At 36.8% G+C, this 16499-nt stretch overlaps 1 protein-coding gene across 1 annotated transcript; it reads right to left on the reverse strand.

The window, feature by feature from the left end:
- Positions 1-3971: 3971 nt before the first annotated feature.
- LOC107814333 (peptidyl-prolyl cis-trans isomerase CYP21-4) lies at positions 3972-15374 on the reverse strand. Its single transcript, XM_075254052.1, has 8 exons — positions 15217-15374; positions 9501-9638; positions 7563-7602; positions 7082-7120; positions 6138-6223; positions 4961-5098; positions 4710-4860; positions 3972-4415 (listed from the first exon to the last, which is right to left on the reverse strand). The coding sequence occupies exons 2-8, from the start codon at positions 9542-9544 to the stop codon at positions 4329-4331; spliced, it is 585 nt and encodes a 194-aa protein (XP_075110153.1). The 5' UTR covers positions 9545-9638; positions 15217-15374; the 3' UTR covers positions 3972-4328.
- Positions 15375-16499: the final 1125 nt, after the last annotated feature.

Below are 16499 nucleotides of genomic sequence, written 5' to 3' on the forward strand. Positions count from 1 at the left end.
CAAGAGGGTCTTAAAAATGCTTTTACATGGACAAAGTGTACCCATTAAGTACACCAATGGATATTCAATCACTTGAAGTGAATAAGGATCTGTTCCAACCTCTAGAAGAGGATGATGAGCTCCTTGGTCCTGAAATACTCTATCTCGGTGTAGATGGTGCATTTATTTATCTTGCTAATGCTAACAAAAGTGGTGCAGATCGTATTGGTAATGCAGATGCAGGTTATTTATCCGATACCCATAAAGCTCGATCTCAAACCGGCAAGCAGGGAGTGAATATGATTGAGATCAGTGATTCATTCGAGCATGTGGGTTGGAATGTGATAAAAGACCCACAATATTATACGGAGACAATGTTTCATGCATAGCACTATTAAAGGGAGGATTTATAAAAGGAGATAGAACGAAGCACATTTCACCAAAATTATTCTACACACATGATCTTCAGAAAAGTGGTGACATTGATGTGCAACAAATCCGTTCAAGTGATAATCCAACAGATTTATTCACTAAATATTTGCCAACTTCAACTTTTGAGAAGATGGTATACAAGATTGGAATGCGGAGACTTAAATATTTGAAACAAGGTTTTCATCAGGGGGAGTAAAATACGCGATGCACTCTTTTTCCCTTACTAAGGCTTTTTCCCATGGAGTTTTCCTTATAAGGTTTTTACTGAGGCACCTAGCAATGCGTATTACTAAATATGCGTACTCTTTTTCCTTCACTAAGATTTTTTCCCACATGGCTTTTCCTAGTAAGGTTTTAGTGAGACACATTATCTTTTAATGAACATCCAAGGGGGAGTGTTATAAATATATTATATTATGGATGTTCATTTAGTACTCCGTTGTAAATAATCTTCCTGAAGAAGCTTATCCATATTAGACTCCACCGTAAATATGTTTATCTATTTAGTACTCTATTGAAAATAAGCTTCCTGAAGAAGTTTATCACTTCGGTACCCGGTTATGGATAAATATTACCCTAGGTAGAAGATTATCCATACCGGGTATAATAAGCTTATCCATTCAGTACTCCGTTATGGATAAACATTGCTCTCAGTAGAAGATTATCCATATCTGGTATAGTAGCAGCTTACACAACAGCTTGTAGTAGCAGCTTACACAGCAACTTGCAGTAGCAGCTTACACAGCAGCTTGCGTAGCAGCTTACACAACAGCTTCCTTTCTTCTATAAATAGAAGAGATTTCAGTTCTTTATGTACATAAGTTTGAATTCGAATAATATATCAGTTTCTCTCTATACTTGTCTTTACTTTACAGTCTTTATTTTATAACAATGTTGATATTAAAAAAATACTAAGCAGTATTAACCTATAGACAGAATTCAGCTTGTAAGAAAGCTTAGGTCTAAAATTTTAATGATTTTAAGACTTTATTTCCTATTTCAAATTAATATTTACTTCATATTATTTTTAGACAGTGTCGGTCTATTGTTCAAATATATTATTTTTAAAAAATATTATTTAATATATATATATATATATATATATATATATATATATATTATTTAAAATAATAAACGATATCGGATAATATTCAGAGTATCTCTAAAAATGAGTCGTTATTTTTATTCTTATTTTAGCTAATGAAGATTTTGAATCTGGTTTCAAGATTTACCCCCAAACTTCTTTGTCAATTTTATAGTTTGTTTGACCAAGTTTCTTTTTGGCAAAATTTATTTTTTAATTAAAAGTGTTTTTTTTTTCAAAGTTAGTGTTTGGTCAAGTTTTTAGAATGAAAAAAAGTGTTTTTGGATAGAAGCAGAAATAACTTTTAAGAAGCAAAAAAACATAGTTGTTCCCAAAGCACTTTTTGAAAAGTATTTAAAAGCACTTTTTAAAGTTGGTCAAATACTCAAAAGTGTTTTTCAAGTTAATTAACTCCTCACAAATAACTTTTCGCCAAAAGTACTTTAAAAAAATATTTTCTAAAATAAACTAATTTAAAAACGATGGGTCAAAATGCAATTAGGCTATAAGTTTGAACTAAGTACTAGAAATTAGATATGGTGAAAGCCTTATTAGAAACCCTGGAGAACATAAATGGAGGTTTGTCACTTCAAAACAGTGCAAACATGATTTCTGACTGACTAGAATATTGCTTGTCATTAGTTCTTAAACATTACTTTAATAGGTAAAGCCAATTAAAACTGGATGTTTCCCAAATCATATCAAGTTTTACCAATTCAAATTCAAGTGTCTCTTTTTCGGTAAGTTTTAACTTCAATTAATTTTTAAATAGGACCATCTTTCCTTTGTTTATAATATTAACTATCAAGTATTTTCTTTGTGTGGGGTTTATATACTTTGATGGAGCTTGGACCCACTATTTGGATAAGATTATAATAGTGCTATTATGCTGGTGAGATTTTGACATATTCTCGTTTTCGTAGAGACTCGTTCCATTTCTATTTAATCTATTTTCCTATTTTAGTCCTGTTAGGTTTGCCTTTGTTAATCTCATTATGACCATCCTTTTTTCTTTTGCTTTTTCTTTTTCTTATTATCATCACTGGGGTTGAAAAATTAACCCCATCTTCGTTTTATTTTTTTTATATTTTATTTTTAATTGAACTTGTTTTTTCGCTTAAATACAGTTATCTCTTACTGACAGTTATTGTATCCAGCAAAATAGGACATGGATTATAACTGTTTAATTAGAAGTGAGATTTCTGTTCATATGAAGTGTTTGAAATCGCCTACTCTACGCCTTCATAAGATTTCTTTACTCCTGATTACGTTTTTCTAATTTCTAATTACAGAGAAGGAGAGAACAAGCTTTTAATCTTTATATAAATCTATGGCAAAACTCAAAAGTATTCCAGAAAATAGCATAAAATCAGGTCAATGAAGAAGCTAATTAGTTACCGCCCACCAGACAAGTTGTTGCCAGATTTGGACTTCTTATCTAATAATCCAAGATAAAATGTGGAATTATCTTATCATGTGTTTCGTTGAAGATTTTTATTCGAATATAAGTAATACCAGGATTATTTATACCAAAATTTTGACATTATTTTTATACCACATTCACACATGAGATGAAATTAAATGGAGCAACACTGGTTAATGATGATTCATTAGTCGACCTTGACTTGTTTGATACTGAGGAATAGTTGTTGTATTTGTTGTTTTATACCACATTCAACGTGGGATAACAATCTCGGGGTTAGCTAATACAAGGATAAACCAACCAAATGACAAAGATGTCCTTGTCCAAAGCTCTTCTCTCAAAGCCCTTTAAGAAGGCCAATATTAAAAATAAATAAAAATTTATCCAAACTTCAGATAGAAAACCAAACATATATGTTATATTATACCACGTTATCTCATTTTTAATCCAAATAGACCAAACATCTATTAGAAAAAAATATATCCACTATATAATTCAATTATTGTTTAATCTCCAATTATAATCCCCACATTATAATCTCAATAACTTGTCCGAAAATCAAATGAGGGGACATCAATAATTGGAATATGGACTTATGTTTCTCATTCAATCATTCATGCACAATATGAGAAAGCAGCCTTTGTTTTCAGTAAGTGAAAAGTTCGACTCCAACCTCTCCCCCTTGTTCTTGGAAGCATAAGAAGAGGGGTCTTCAAATTCATGGACTACTATGCTTTTGAACAATTGAACTAGGTTTTGAAGGTTTTCCTCTGAACATATTGTCTTATAGAACTGCCAGATTGTTTATCCAAAGGTCTAAACAGGGGGTTATAATTACCCCCATTTCATCGGACACCTACAAATATCCTCACTTCATGGACACAACAAATCGACATCTCAACATGATACATCCACACATATAATCTAAATCCAAGAGTTAGTTATTGGATACCTGAGCAACTGCATCTAGTAGAGCTGACTTAACACCAAAGAAATTTCTTTTCTAGTCTAGGACTTGTAGCTTTGGAAATTAAATAAAAATCCTGCAACTCCTCCTGAAATTTTGATCTGTGATCAGAAATGTCTAGGCGGGATCTTGGATAAAAACTCTTCAATTACCGTCTTTTGAACATTTGAACTGTGTAATGAAAATTTCCTCTGAACATACCATATTATAAGACACATACAATAGCCAGATTGTTTACCATAAGGGAAAAACTTGGGAGAGAACCTAACCACATTGCACAAACGGAATACCTGTATCCAGATTTTAAACCAAAGCACTGCTAGCAAGCTGCATCATGTCAACTCCGAGGAATCAAAATCTTTGAAAGATATTTGCAATCATATGCTGCTGCCTGCTTTTGTCCATCGATGTCAAGTAACTGCATCTTATGGACAGAGCATAGTTCAGGTTCTCTGCTTAAGAGTAACTTCATTGATCTGCACACGAGTTTTGGGTCGATAGTGGTCATCTGTATCTACTTCTTCGATTTCCTGAATAGCCATAACCAACCATCAGCATTAAGATGGGGAGAGAAAAGAACAGAGAAGACTAAAATTCTCATCGCTAGGCGTGCAGCTTGCCAATGGGGTTTTGGCCAGTTTCCCGATGACTTATCATTTCATCATGAACCATAATGAAATAAATTTCCAAATATACTCCCAGTATGGACTTGAGTTTTCACTAAATATTAAATAGTGTGGAAATCCGGTGAAATATCGAATCTCTAACTCTGTCCTTTAACCTCTTCATGCAAAAACTGATAGGAAAAGGAAAAGGATCTATACCTGGACAACCTCTTCTCCCTTGATGACACGTCCAAAGACATTAATCTTGTCATTCAGATCCAGGATTGGTGCTGTTGTAATAAATAGATCAAATCCTCCACCTTCATGTTTCACCTTGGAAGTACCAAGCATAAATGCTTCGTGCTTAAGACTGAACATTATGATAGCCAATTCAGCGATGAGAATGAAGTAAGGGGATCCCAAGGCAACTGTAAAATACACAATAACAGTAAATGATGTGCAAGGAAGACCTTGGGTCCAGTTGGCTATAATGGTTTCCCATCAAAGTCCATTCTTCTGTAGCTTCAGGTCTTTCAACTTTACTACCGTGGATGACAGAGTTCTTGATTACACGAGTAAATTGCATCTCTTTAAAGTGACCCTTCTGACTGCAAACACAACAACAACAATATCATACTTAAGCATCCATGTGAACCATCAGCAAATGGACCAGCATGCCAAGATTTTTATCATTCTTGTTCTAGGCATCTAGTTGAGGCAGCATTTTGTTTTGCACCCATTGATTATGAAGAACTGAATACACATTGTGAAGTCCTTAAAGATTCTGATTTTAGGATAAAACAGAAGATGAGTTCCTAATGAGGAATTTGTGACAAGCTGTCCATGGCAAATGTTAGAACACCCATGAATCTGCAGATTGTTCTCAAAGTTCCGAATCAAATATTAAATTAGAGATCAGTTCAATAAGAATGGGAACGTTGAAAATTTGGGGTTCCAAAGAGAAGCACATAGCCTGAGCATGGGTTAAGTGGTGGAGATTCATGAAATCAACACTAGCATTTCAGCTTGAAACCGTGAACTGCCACAACCACAAATTGTCAAATGATCACCCACCTGACCCATCCTTGAAGGAGAAAAGAAAAAGGTAACGATGGTGAGATTCAAAATCCATCTTTCCTGTGCTCTTATAATTGTCACGGGAAGGAATGAAGAAGACTAGAGATCCAATCAAACATATGAATCCCTCTCTCTCTTTTCGCTTTTTTCCTCTCAAAATCAGGGAGAAAATAGAAAGAACAGAAAAAGGTGGATTTAACATGTTCAAAACCTTTTTATCCCGACCCTATTTTCCAAAAATTAAAACTTAGGTAAGTGTTTCTTAAAAATATGTCCCAAAAAACATCCTTTTGCCCCTTATTATTTCAATCGCAGGTTGTTTTGAACGTTTTCTAGGATCTCATATAAGCACTATCCCAAAATTTCTCCTTCTAGAAGCATGTGTAGAAGTTACCAGCTGCTGCATGTGAGGTAGGGAAGAGATGAATGCTTGGACTTGTCAACTTATTAGACAAGGTTGCTTGTTAGATCTATATGAACTAGGAGTAATTTAATTGTCATCTCTGTTAAAGAACAAACCAAAAACAAAAAAGGAAAGAAAATGAATGAGAAGTTATACCAATTACACACCTGAAGTCAATGAATTCATCAAAAATGTCAGGAGAACCATCCTTGTAAAGTTCCACGGTTATCAGGCCTTTCGAGGTGCTTATAAGCTACCAGAGATATAACAAGTTAACAAAGTCTAGGAAAGATAAGGATTACAAAACAAAAAAAAACATTGAAATATGCAATTATAGCCAATAAAAAACATAGAGGAAAACTTCACATTTGAAAGAGAAACAGCGGTATCCTATCATATGCTATAATGTAAGGAAGATAAGTAGATAAATTTTACCCTTGACGATAGGCAAAGATATAAAAAAAAAAAATTTATCAATTTTTTTCCCTTGAATGGAAATGACAAGTTAATATTGAATAATACCACCAATAGACTTGAAGAACAAGCTAGTAGTATGACAGAAGGAAAGTTGAAGAACATGAGAGGAGTGCGGAACTGGCTGCCTGTCACACTTGCATGCTCAAAGCTGGTATCAGTGTTGTCAAAAGTGAAAAGCTCTAAAAAGCGCTCCAAGTCTATTGGGGCTTTAAGCGCGAAGCGTAATTAAAATGTGGGCTTTAGTGAAAAAAGGCGCAATGGAGGAAAAAAATAAATATATGCGTAATCTAAGAAAAAAGAGTAACATATTCACTCATAATGTTTTACTCAACAACTAATACACTTATTTGTCGATTATTATTGTTGTTTAATAATGCCCAGTTCAAGATAGAACTCATGGGCAATAAGGCACACGCCTTAGTGCCTTGCCTGCACCGCAACATAGCTTAAGCGAGGCGAAGTGCGCTCCCAGAGCTTTTCTGAGCTTCAGGGCTTAAGCGCGCCTTAAATGAGCCTTTGACAACACTGCCTGGTATCCAGTAAACAAATGCTTGCTGACTAGCTAAGTGAGATAGAAACAGTCATGAAAACCAGCTCCGCGAGAAAGCAGGAAAGAGGATTTTTTGAAACTTACAGCATATTTAGGAATATCAGATTTCTTCCGCTCAATAGCCTGCAGCAAAGAAAAAGGTAAAGATATACATGAGTGCAAAGGAATATATAGAAAGGCAAATGCAGTTTCTAGGATTTAAATATACAGTTTGCACCCAAGGGTGTGGCCTAGCAGTAAATAAAGTGGGTGAAAATCATGGGAGTGCAGGGTTCACATCTTAGCAGAGACAAAAAAGCAAGGTGATTTCTTCCATATGCCGAAACCTTGGTGGGCAAAATTACCCAGTGCATGTGCTAGTAGAAGTTTACAGGTACCCGGTGGAGTAATTTAGGTGCGAGCAAATTAATCCAAACACCACACTATTATTAAAAAAAAATGATGTATCATAGTCGAGACCAGAAAAAACTGCATAAATTGGTCACTGGAGCTCAAGAAAGATATTTGCAACTCCCAATCAAATATTATCTACCAACCAAAATAAGTGTTGTAGAATTATTCATACCTTGCTGGTAGATAGATCATCGTGTGTCTGAACAATTGATCTAGCCAGAAAAGAAGAACGTCCAAGTATGAGGAAAAAACATCTATCCAAATGCATCTTGTCATAAAATATTCAACAAATGTACAAGTGAGGCATTGTTGATGAAACAAATATTCATCCCATATCATCCTTCCTCAGCAATCATACATTATTTAGAGTTCTTCACACCAAATAATTACTAAGTTTACACATATTATGATGGACTCATGCAACACTTGGATCAACGATAATAAGGGGCTCAGAATGAGCTCTTTCTGTCGAGATAAATTAATAAATAAATAAATAAGAGTATGGATAAAACTTTAAATGAGGTGGTCACTCAATGTAACATGATAGAAGGGCAGACAAAGGTCTTGAGTTCACATCTCATTGCAACCATAATCTAAACAAGTATTTCTATGTGCTTAATCCAAGACCTAAATAATTCGATTTTCCTCTAAAAATATGAACTGCCCTTAGATAACCACGTCTAGAACTTTTCGAATACTCTCTTACAGAATAACAGTCATAGAATTCACAGTTCTCCTCCAAGCAACAGCATCCAAGCTAATCTCTGGCTGCCGTTACCACCTTAATACAACACCACCCCGCCATCAACTGCACATTTACTTCTCGATTAGACTGTCATTTACCCTATGGTAAGTAGCATTAGCACTAACACTAGTTTTGTGTCAGACGTGGACAAGCTAATTAAAAGAAGTTAGCAAGTTGCAGAACATATGATACAAGAATATGATAAAGTTATATTCTTATGTCCATAATTATTTTTCTATATAGACATAATTTAACCCAAAAAAGGAAAGCTAGTAACAAAAAGGCACAAATAACATACTTTATTTGGAAACTTCCCACTATCATAACGACTCAAGTCATTTAATATCAAGTAATGATTAGAAGATCCAAAGTAGCACTTCCTCCGTTACTTTTTATGTTGACTGGACATGAAATTTGAGAAACAAAGGAAAACTGTTACTAATATATAAGCTAAACAGATATAAAGAGTAAGAAATTTGCCCTTATACTAACTATTATATGGTAAGAGCTCCACAAGTTCATGTCTTTCTCTCTCCTAACAAAATATCAACTTCTAAAATAGTATGTTAAATTAAATAATTTCCAAGTTCATAAAAATGTCAATCTTTTCTCGGACAGAGTAAAAAGAAAATAGTTTCACATGAAGTTGGACTTGAGGAGTACCAAAATACTTCTGAAAAAGAAAAGACGCAAGACTAGAAGTCTCTTAGTATCAAACAATGTGAAAGAGTTGCAAAAACTATATTATAAACATCATTATTGTCCTTATTTCTGGCACTCCGACAATATGGTTCCCCACAAAAGCAAACAAGTTTCTTGAATGGATATATCAAAACTCAAGAAGCTCATGAAATGGACATGATTAGGTTACTGTTGGACATATATAGAAGTGGTATACAAAAAGTTCCGGTATTAATTTTCTGTACAGTGCAAATATGGAACCAGAAATTAGGGAATTCCACACCTTGGACTTTACATCAACTACTAGCTATGGTAATGTCATATCCAAACACTTTGTCACCTCACTTTTTTTATGAAAATAGTATGAATCGGAACCATTACCAAAAATGCCAAGTTAAGAACCTTGACAACTGCCAAAGAGAACTTTACTCTCTGAAGCAAAGAACATTGCATGAGTTCAAAAATATTAGAAAAATAACCACTTTCTCTGTTACTCCCAGAATGTAGTTTCGTCTCTATACCTATGCAGTTATGCTATACGTCCAAATTTTACCTAAGTAACTACATTATTTTCCAAGTCAAAGCTAAACAATCAAACGATAGCCAATAATAAACAAATTGAACAGAAAACTTAGATAATACAAGCAGCTACGAACAATTATCCAAGGAAAGATTTTGACTAACCTTCGAAACCAGTATCTATAGGTAGAATACAGGGAAAACACCATCACAGCAACAATTAGGATGCATACTATAATTGTAGTAACACTGACACCACTTGGCCCCTTCTTCTTTTTGCTTTGCAATAGAAGAGCTTGAGTACTACCGACAGTGAATAGTATTTCAGTGAACGAGCAGAACCTGTGCTCTGATACCAGTTGTTGGGAATAAACCCCTTACCAAAATAATATTCACGATAATAAAGCGGAATAATAATGTAGCACCGAGATACGGTAATTAACAAGAATAAAAGAGTAACAATGACACCAAGATTTTTACGTGGAAAACCCTTCTGAATAAGGGGAAAAAACCACGACCCCGAGAGGAGCAACTGATATCACTATAGTAAGGAATTTTACACTTTGTAGGTCGGAGATAAATACTCCAAAGACCACTACAACACTCAAAAGAAATAACCCTCTTTTGATATTCCCACCTCACTACAATATCGCTCACTCTCTATTTTCCTCACAGACTATTTTCTTATACCTTGTCTGTGAAACCTCACTCTTTCTTTCTCTCTTTGTTGGTGTGTAGAAATGAGAGTTGAAGCTCTCCTTTTATAGCCAAAGCTTCACTCTCTAAAGCCTACCATATTTGACAATTTACACACACTTTTCACAATTCAACAAAGTTGGCTACCAAACCAAAGAAATTCAACAAAGTTGGCTACCAAACCAAACTAATTCAACAAGGTTGGCTACCAACCAAACCAAGTCAACAAGGTTGGCTACCAAACCAAAGAAAACTTTTATTAGGCACATGTCTAATACTTCTTCAATGAGATGGACCTCATCAATCTCCCCCTCCAGTCTCATTCATCTAGAGGAGGTAGCACTGTCTTCTAGTTTGAGTGCATGCCGACAAGTTCTTTGCATAGCTCGAACTTGTTCCTTGGTACCACCTTGGTCAGCATATCTGCGGGATTCTCATTTGTAGAAATCTTCAAGACTTTTAGAGATTCATCATCTACCATTTCTCGAATCCAATGATATCTCACATCAATGTGTTTGGTCCTTGCATGGTACATAGAGTTCTTGCTAAGGTCTATTGCACTTTGACTGTCACAATAGACGACATACTCCTTCTGATGCAATCCAAGCTCTTGAAGGAACCGTTTGAGCCATACCATCTCCTTGCCAGTTTCTGTAGCGGCAATGTACTCTGCTTCAGTTGTTGAAAGTGCAACGCACTTCTGCAACTTAGACTGCCATGATATAGCTCCCCCTGAAAATGTAAACAAATATCCAGTAGTGGATTTTCTGTTGTCAATGTCACCCGCCATATCAGCATCTGTATAGCCCTTCAAGATTGGATCAGATCCTCCAAAGCACAAACAATCTCCCGTGGTACCTCTCAGGTACCTGAGTATCCACTTGACTGCTTCCCAATGTTCCTTTCCAGGATTTTCAAGAAACCTGCTGACAACACCAACTGCGTGAGCAATATCAGGTCTAGTACATACCATTGCATACATTAAGCTTCCGACTGCTGAAGAATAAGGAACTTTAGCCATGTTTCCTTTCTCCTCCACTGTTGTAGGACACATCTTCTTACTCAACTTTAGATGACCAGCAAGAGGTGTGCTGACTGGCTTAGCATTCTTCATGTTGAAGCGTTCTAGTACACGTTCAATGTACTTCTCCTGAGATAGCCACAACTTTCTACTTGTTCTCTCTCGAACTATCTTCATCCCTAGAATTTGTTGTGTTGGGCCCAAGTCCTTCATATCAAATGACTTGGACAGATCTCCTTTCAACTTTGCTATCAACCCCTTGTCTTTTCCTACAATTAACATGTCATCCACATACAACAACAATATAATAAAGTTATTTTCAGAAAATCTTTTGAAGTATACACATGGATCAGAATAGGTCTTTAGGTATGTTTGACTTTTCATGAATGAGTCAAACTTCATGTACCACTGCCTTGGTGCCTGCTTCAATCCATAAAGACTCTTATTCAATTTGCACACCATGTGTTTCTTTCCAGCTACTTCAAATCCTTCTGGCTGCTCCATATAAATCTCCTCTTCCAAATCTCCATGAAGAAATGCAGTTTTCACATCTAACTGCTCCACTTCAAGATCTAGGCTAGCTGTTAAGCTCAAAATTGTTCGAATAGAAGTCATTTTGACAACAGGTGAGAAAATTTCGTCAAAATCAATACCTTTCTTTTGTTCGAAGCCTTTAACCACCAATCGAGCTTTGTATCTGACCAGCTTGCCATTTCCATCTTTCTTGAGTTTAAAGACCCATTTGCATTTGAGTGGTCTTTTACCCTTTGGAAGTTAAACCAGCTTGTATGTGCCATTTTTCTGTAGAGATTCCATCTCTTCTTGCATAGCTTTCATCCACTGGTTCTTTTCTGGATGGGACAGCACCTCCTTAAGACTTTCTGGCTCCCCCCCATCACTGATGAGGACATACTCTGTGGAAGGGTACCTGCATGACTCTACCCTTGGCCTCTGTGATCTCCTCAGAGGTTGAGGTTGTTCTTCTCCCTGAGTGGGGTGCTCCACTTCCTCGACACCTTTATCAAGTTGCTCCCCCTGCTCAATAACCTCACCAGGTTGCTCCACCTGCTCGGCAACCTCGTCGGTTGTACTTTCTGCACTTGTGGGATTGTTAGAAGTAGAAGGAATAGTAACAAAGTTAGGAATTATACCATTTTTCGCCTTTTCTAACATATCAGCAGCAGTTCCAACTTCACTTTCTCGGAAGACTACATCTCTGCTTCTGATGACCTTCTTCTTTACAGGATCCCACAGTCTGTACCCGAACTCTTCATCTCCATATCCGATAAATATGCAGGGAACAGATTTATCATCCAGCTTTGTTCTCTGCTCTTTTGGTACATGTGCAAAAGCTCTGCAACCGAACACCTTCAGATGCGAGTAGGACACCTCCTTGTTGGTCCAAACTCTCTCTGGGATTTCAAACGCCAACGGAACTGATGGACTCCTATTGATCAGGTAACAGGCTGTCTGAACTGCTTCACCCCAGAATGACTTAGGCAGTTTAGCCATTCTGAGCATGCTTCTCACCTTCTCCACAATGGTGCGGTTCATCCTCTCGGCTACGCCATTGTGCTGTGGGGTTCCAGGAACTGTCTTTTCATGTCTGATCCCATGACTTGAACAATACTCTTCAAATTCCCTTGAAGTGTACTCACCTCCATTGTCACTTCGGAGGCGCTTTAGCTTTCGACCCGTCTCCCTTTCTACTAGAGCATGAAATTTCTGGAAAACTTTGGCATAAGAAATGAGTGATTTCTTGGCAAGAATCTGCAATCCCTTCTCGCTCATATGACCCATTCTTTTATGCCATAAATCTACAGAAATCTCATCTTGTGCCGCGTTCAATTCACCTTGGCATATTTCTGCATTTGTCCTGTACAACGTGCCACGAGCAACTCCCTTTGCAATCACCAATGATCCCTTAGTGAGTTTCCACTTTTGATTTGCAAAATAACTCTCGTATCCATCTCGGTCTAAAGCAATTCCCGAGATCAAGTTCATCCGCAAATCAGGTACATGCCGCACATCCTTTAGAACCAATGTGCATCCGACATTTGTCTTGATACAAATGTCACCAATCCCCGCAATCTTTGAGTAACTTGTGTTACCCATTTTCACTGTGCCGAAATCACCTGCTACATATCTGCAAAAAAGATCTCTTACCGGTGTGGCATGGTGAGATGCCGCTGTGTCAACCACCCATTCCGACTCTGAACCTGACATGTGCATGCATTCCTCTTCCTCATTTATAAAGAGGACAACATTATCATTATTTTGCACCATGGCGGCTGTGTTGTCGTCATTCTTCTGGCCACTGGTTTCACCTTTGCCCTTCCTTGGATTTGGGCAATCTCTTTTGAAGTGACCTGGTTGATCACAATTGTAGCAATTTCTGGCTCTTGATTTGGATCGGTTCTTTGACTTCCCACGAGCTCCGGATCTACCATAGTTGTTCGAACTCCTTTGATAACTCCTACCTCTACCTTCTGTGATGAGAGCATGTCCTTGATTTTCAGGCTTCTTTCTCATCTTCTCATTGAGTAGAAGAGCCGATGTGACATCTTTCAACTCAATAGTAGTCTTACCGTGCAAGATGGTTGTTGCCAAGTTATCGTACGAAGATGGCAACGAGTTCAATAGCAAGATGGCTTTATCTTCTTCCTCGATTTTCACTCCGAGGTTGGCAAGCTGTGTGATTAGTCCGTTAAACACATTTAAATGTGACAAAAAATTCGTACCTTCACTCATGTGTAGGGCGTATAACTGCTTCTTCAGGTACAATTTATTTGTCAGCGTTTTGGACATGTATAGGCTTTCCAACCTTGTCCAAATTCCACGTGCAGTGTCTTCATCAATGATGTTATTTACCACATCATCTGATAAGTGCAACCTGATTGCACTAGCAGCTCTTTCATCCAAGTCAGCCCAATCCTCAGCTTTCATGGTATCAGGCTTTTTGGAATCAACATCTAGAACCTTGTGTAATCCTTGTTGGATGAGCAGATCTCTCATCCTTCTTTGCCATGTTGAGAAACCGTTATCTCCATTGAATTTTGCTACCTCGTACTTTACTCCGGACATTTTTATTTTTCACCAAGTATAGTACTACCGACAGTGAATAGTATTTCAGTGAACGAGCAGAACCTGTGCTCTGATACCAGTTGTTGGGAATAAACCCCTTGCCAAAATAATATTCACGATAATAAAGCGGAATAATAATGTAGCACCGAGATACGGTAATTAACAAGAATAAAAGAGTAACAATGACACCAAGATTTTTACGTGGAAAACCCTTCTGAATAAGGGAAAAAACCACGACCCCGAGAGGAGCAACTGATATCACTATAGTAAGGAATTTTACACTTTGTAGGTCGGAGATAAATACTCCAAAGACCACTACAACACTCAAAAGAAATAACCCTCTTTTGATATTCCCACCTCACTACAATATCGCTCACTCTCTATTTTCCTCACAGACTATTTTCTTATACCTTGTCTGTGAAACCTCACTCTTTCTTTCTCTCTTTGTTGGTGTGTAGAAATGAGAGTTGAAGCTCTCCTTTTATAGCCAAAGCTTCACTCTCTAAAGCCTACCATATTTGACAATTTACACACACTTTTCACAATTCAACAAAGTTGGCTACCAAACCAAAGAAATTCAACAAAGTTGGCTACCAAACCAAACTAATTCAACAAGGTTGGCTACCAACCAAACCAAGTCAACAAGGTTGGCTACCAAACCAAAGAAAACTTTTATTAGGCACATGTCTAATACTTCTTCAATGAGATGGACCTCATCAACAACTAATCATAAATCAAGTCAAAATTATCACCCCACCTTTTAAATTAAAAAACAAACAAATGAACAATAAGAATTCAAATTCGGCAACAAAATCGTACTTTAGATATGAATTCGACCGTATAATTAGGCCCCCCAAAAAAAGTAAATGAATATGACCTTCACGTCGCATAATTTTATTTCAAGCTCAAAGTTCATATACAAAGCAAGCAAAAATGATTAAAAAGCGCACATATTTCTAGCTATAAAATAGAAATGAACATTACTTCATACACCTTTTTTAAATCGATCTGATGCTTGAGCTAAAAACTTGAAATTACAAAATTTTCAGACAGTAAGATAAATTTCTTTAAAGTTAGAACAATTAAAATAATATACCTGAATCGTCTGCACTAGATTGAATTGCCTGCGCTGGATTGATTGTTTTTCTTCGTTTCTGTATTCTGCGTGGGATTAGGAGAAAGAACTAAGAAGGCAGTTGGTATAATTTTCGACCCGTTCTTTTTAAGTGCATTTCAAACCCCCAAAGTCTAATGAACTACAAGTTAGTACTATTTGAAGTCCATTGAGTTCTATGTTGCAGGGATGTTCAAAACCTATCCGAAACCGAAAACCGAACCGAGCCGAAGCTTAATGGCTTACTGGTAACGGGGTTAACGGCTTAACGGACGGAGAAAGGATTGAGATTTTTTTATTAACGGCTTATCGGTTTGGGGGCGGATTATTCAATTTTCTTAACGGATAATCCGTTAACCCGTTAAGAATATATATATATTCAAAATTTATTTTGATTTATATATATTAAATATAAAAAAGACAAAAACCCTTGACTTTAGTTTCCACTTTCCAGTACTCTGTCTGTCTAGTGTCTAGGACCAACGTTACTTGCAGTGACCTGGAGCTAAAGCCAGTTGGCATATTATAAGTCAAGCTCATCGAAGCCAAAGAGTTGACTAATAAAGACACCATTGGTAAGTCTGATCCTTTTGTTGAGTTGTTTATACGTCCACTACGCGATAGGACAAAGACCAACAAAGTTATTGTAAGAGAACTTCCATCTATTATTGTCCTTCTTAATTTATTTATCTCCTGATGAGGAATGTATAACGCCAGATTTTGTTTCCTTTGTTAAGGATAACTGTTTAAATCCAATCTGGAATGAGCACTTTGAGTTCATAGTTGAAGACATATCCACTCAACATTTAACAATTAGAGTTTATGATGATGAAGGGATTCAGGCTGCTGAATTCATTGGTTGTGCTCGAATAGATTTGAAAGACCTTGAGCCCGGTAAAGTGAAGGATGTGTGGCTGAAACTGCTCTAGGATCTGGATATACAACGGGACAACAAAAACAGAGGATAGGTAAGAATATGTTGATATGTATGTCTGGTGTAATTTCGATTTGTGAATATGTATGATAGGCCGATAAACCGCCCAATAACTGCCCGATAAGAGCTAAACCGATACCAATCCGCCCAATATCTTATCTGGTGGCTAACGGATTAGTGCATTTAAAAGCCGATAACCGTTAAGCCAAACCGTTAAGAGTAATTAACCGCCCAATTCGCCCGATAAGCAGCCCTACTACGTTGGGACATATACGCGGGGTGCTCGGGTTACAAAAAGAGTGAGTCAAAAATGTA

Source organism: Nicotiana tabacum, chromosome 5 (assembly GCF_000715075.1).
Source record: "Nicotiana tabacum cultivar K326 chromosome 5, ASM71507v2, whole genome shotgun sequence".
Taxonomy (NCBI): domain Eukaryota; kingdom Viridiplantae; phylum Streptophyta; class Magnoliopsida; order Solanales; family Solanaceae; genus Nicotiana; species Nicotiana tabacum.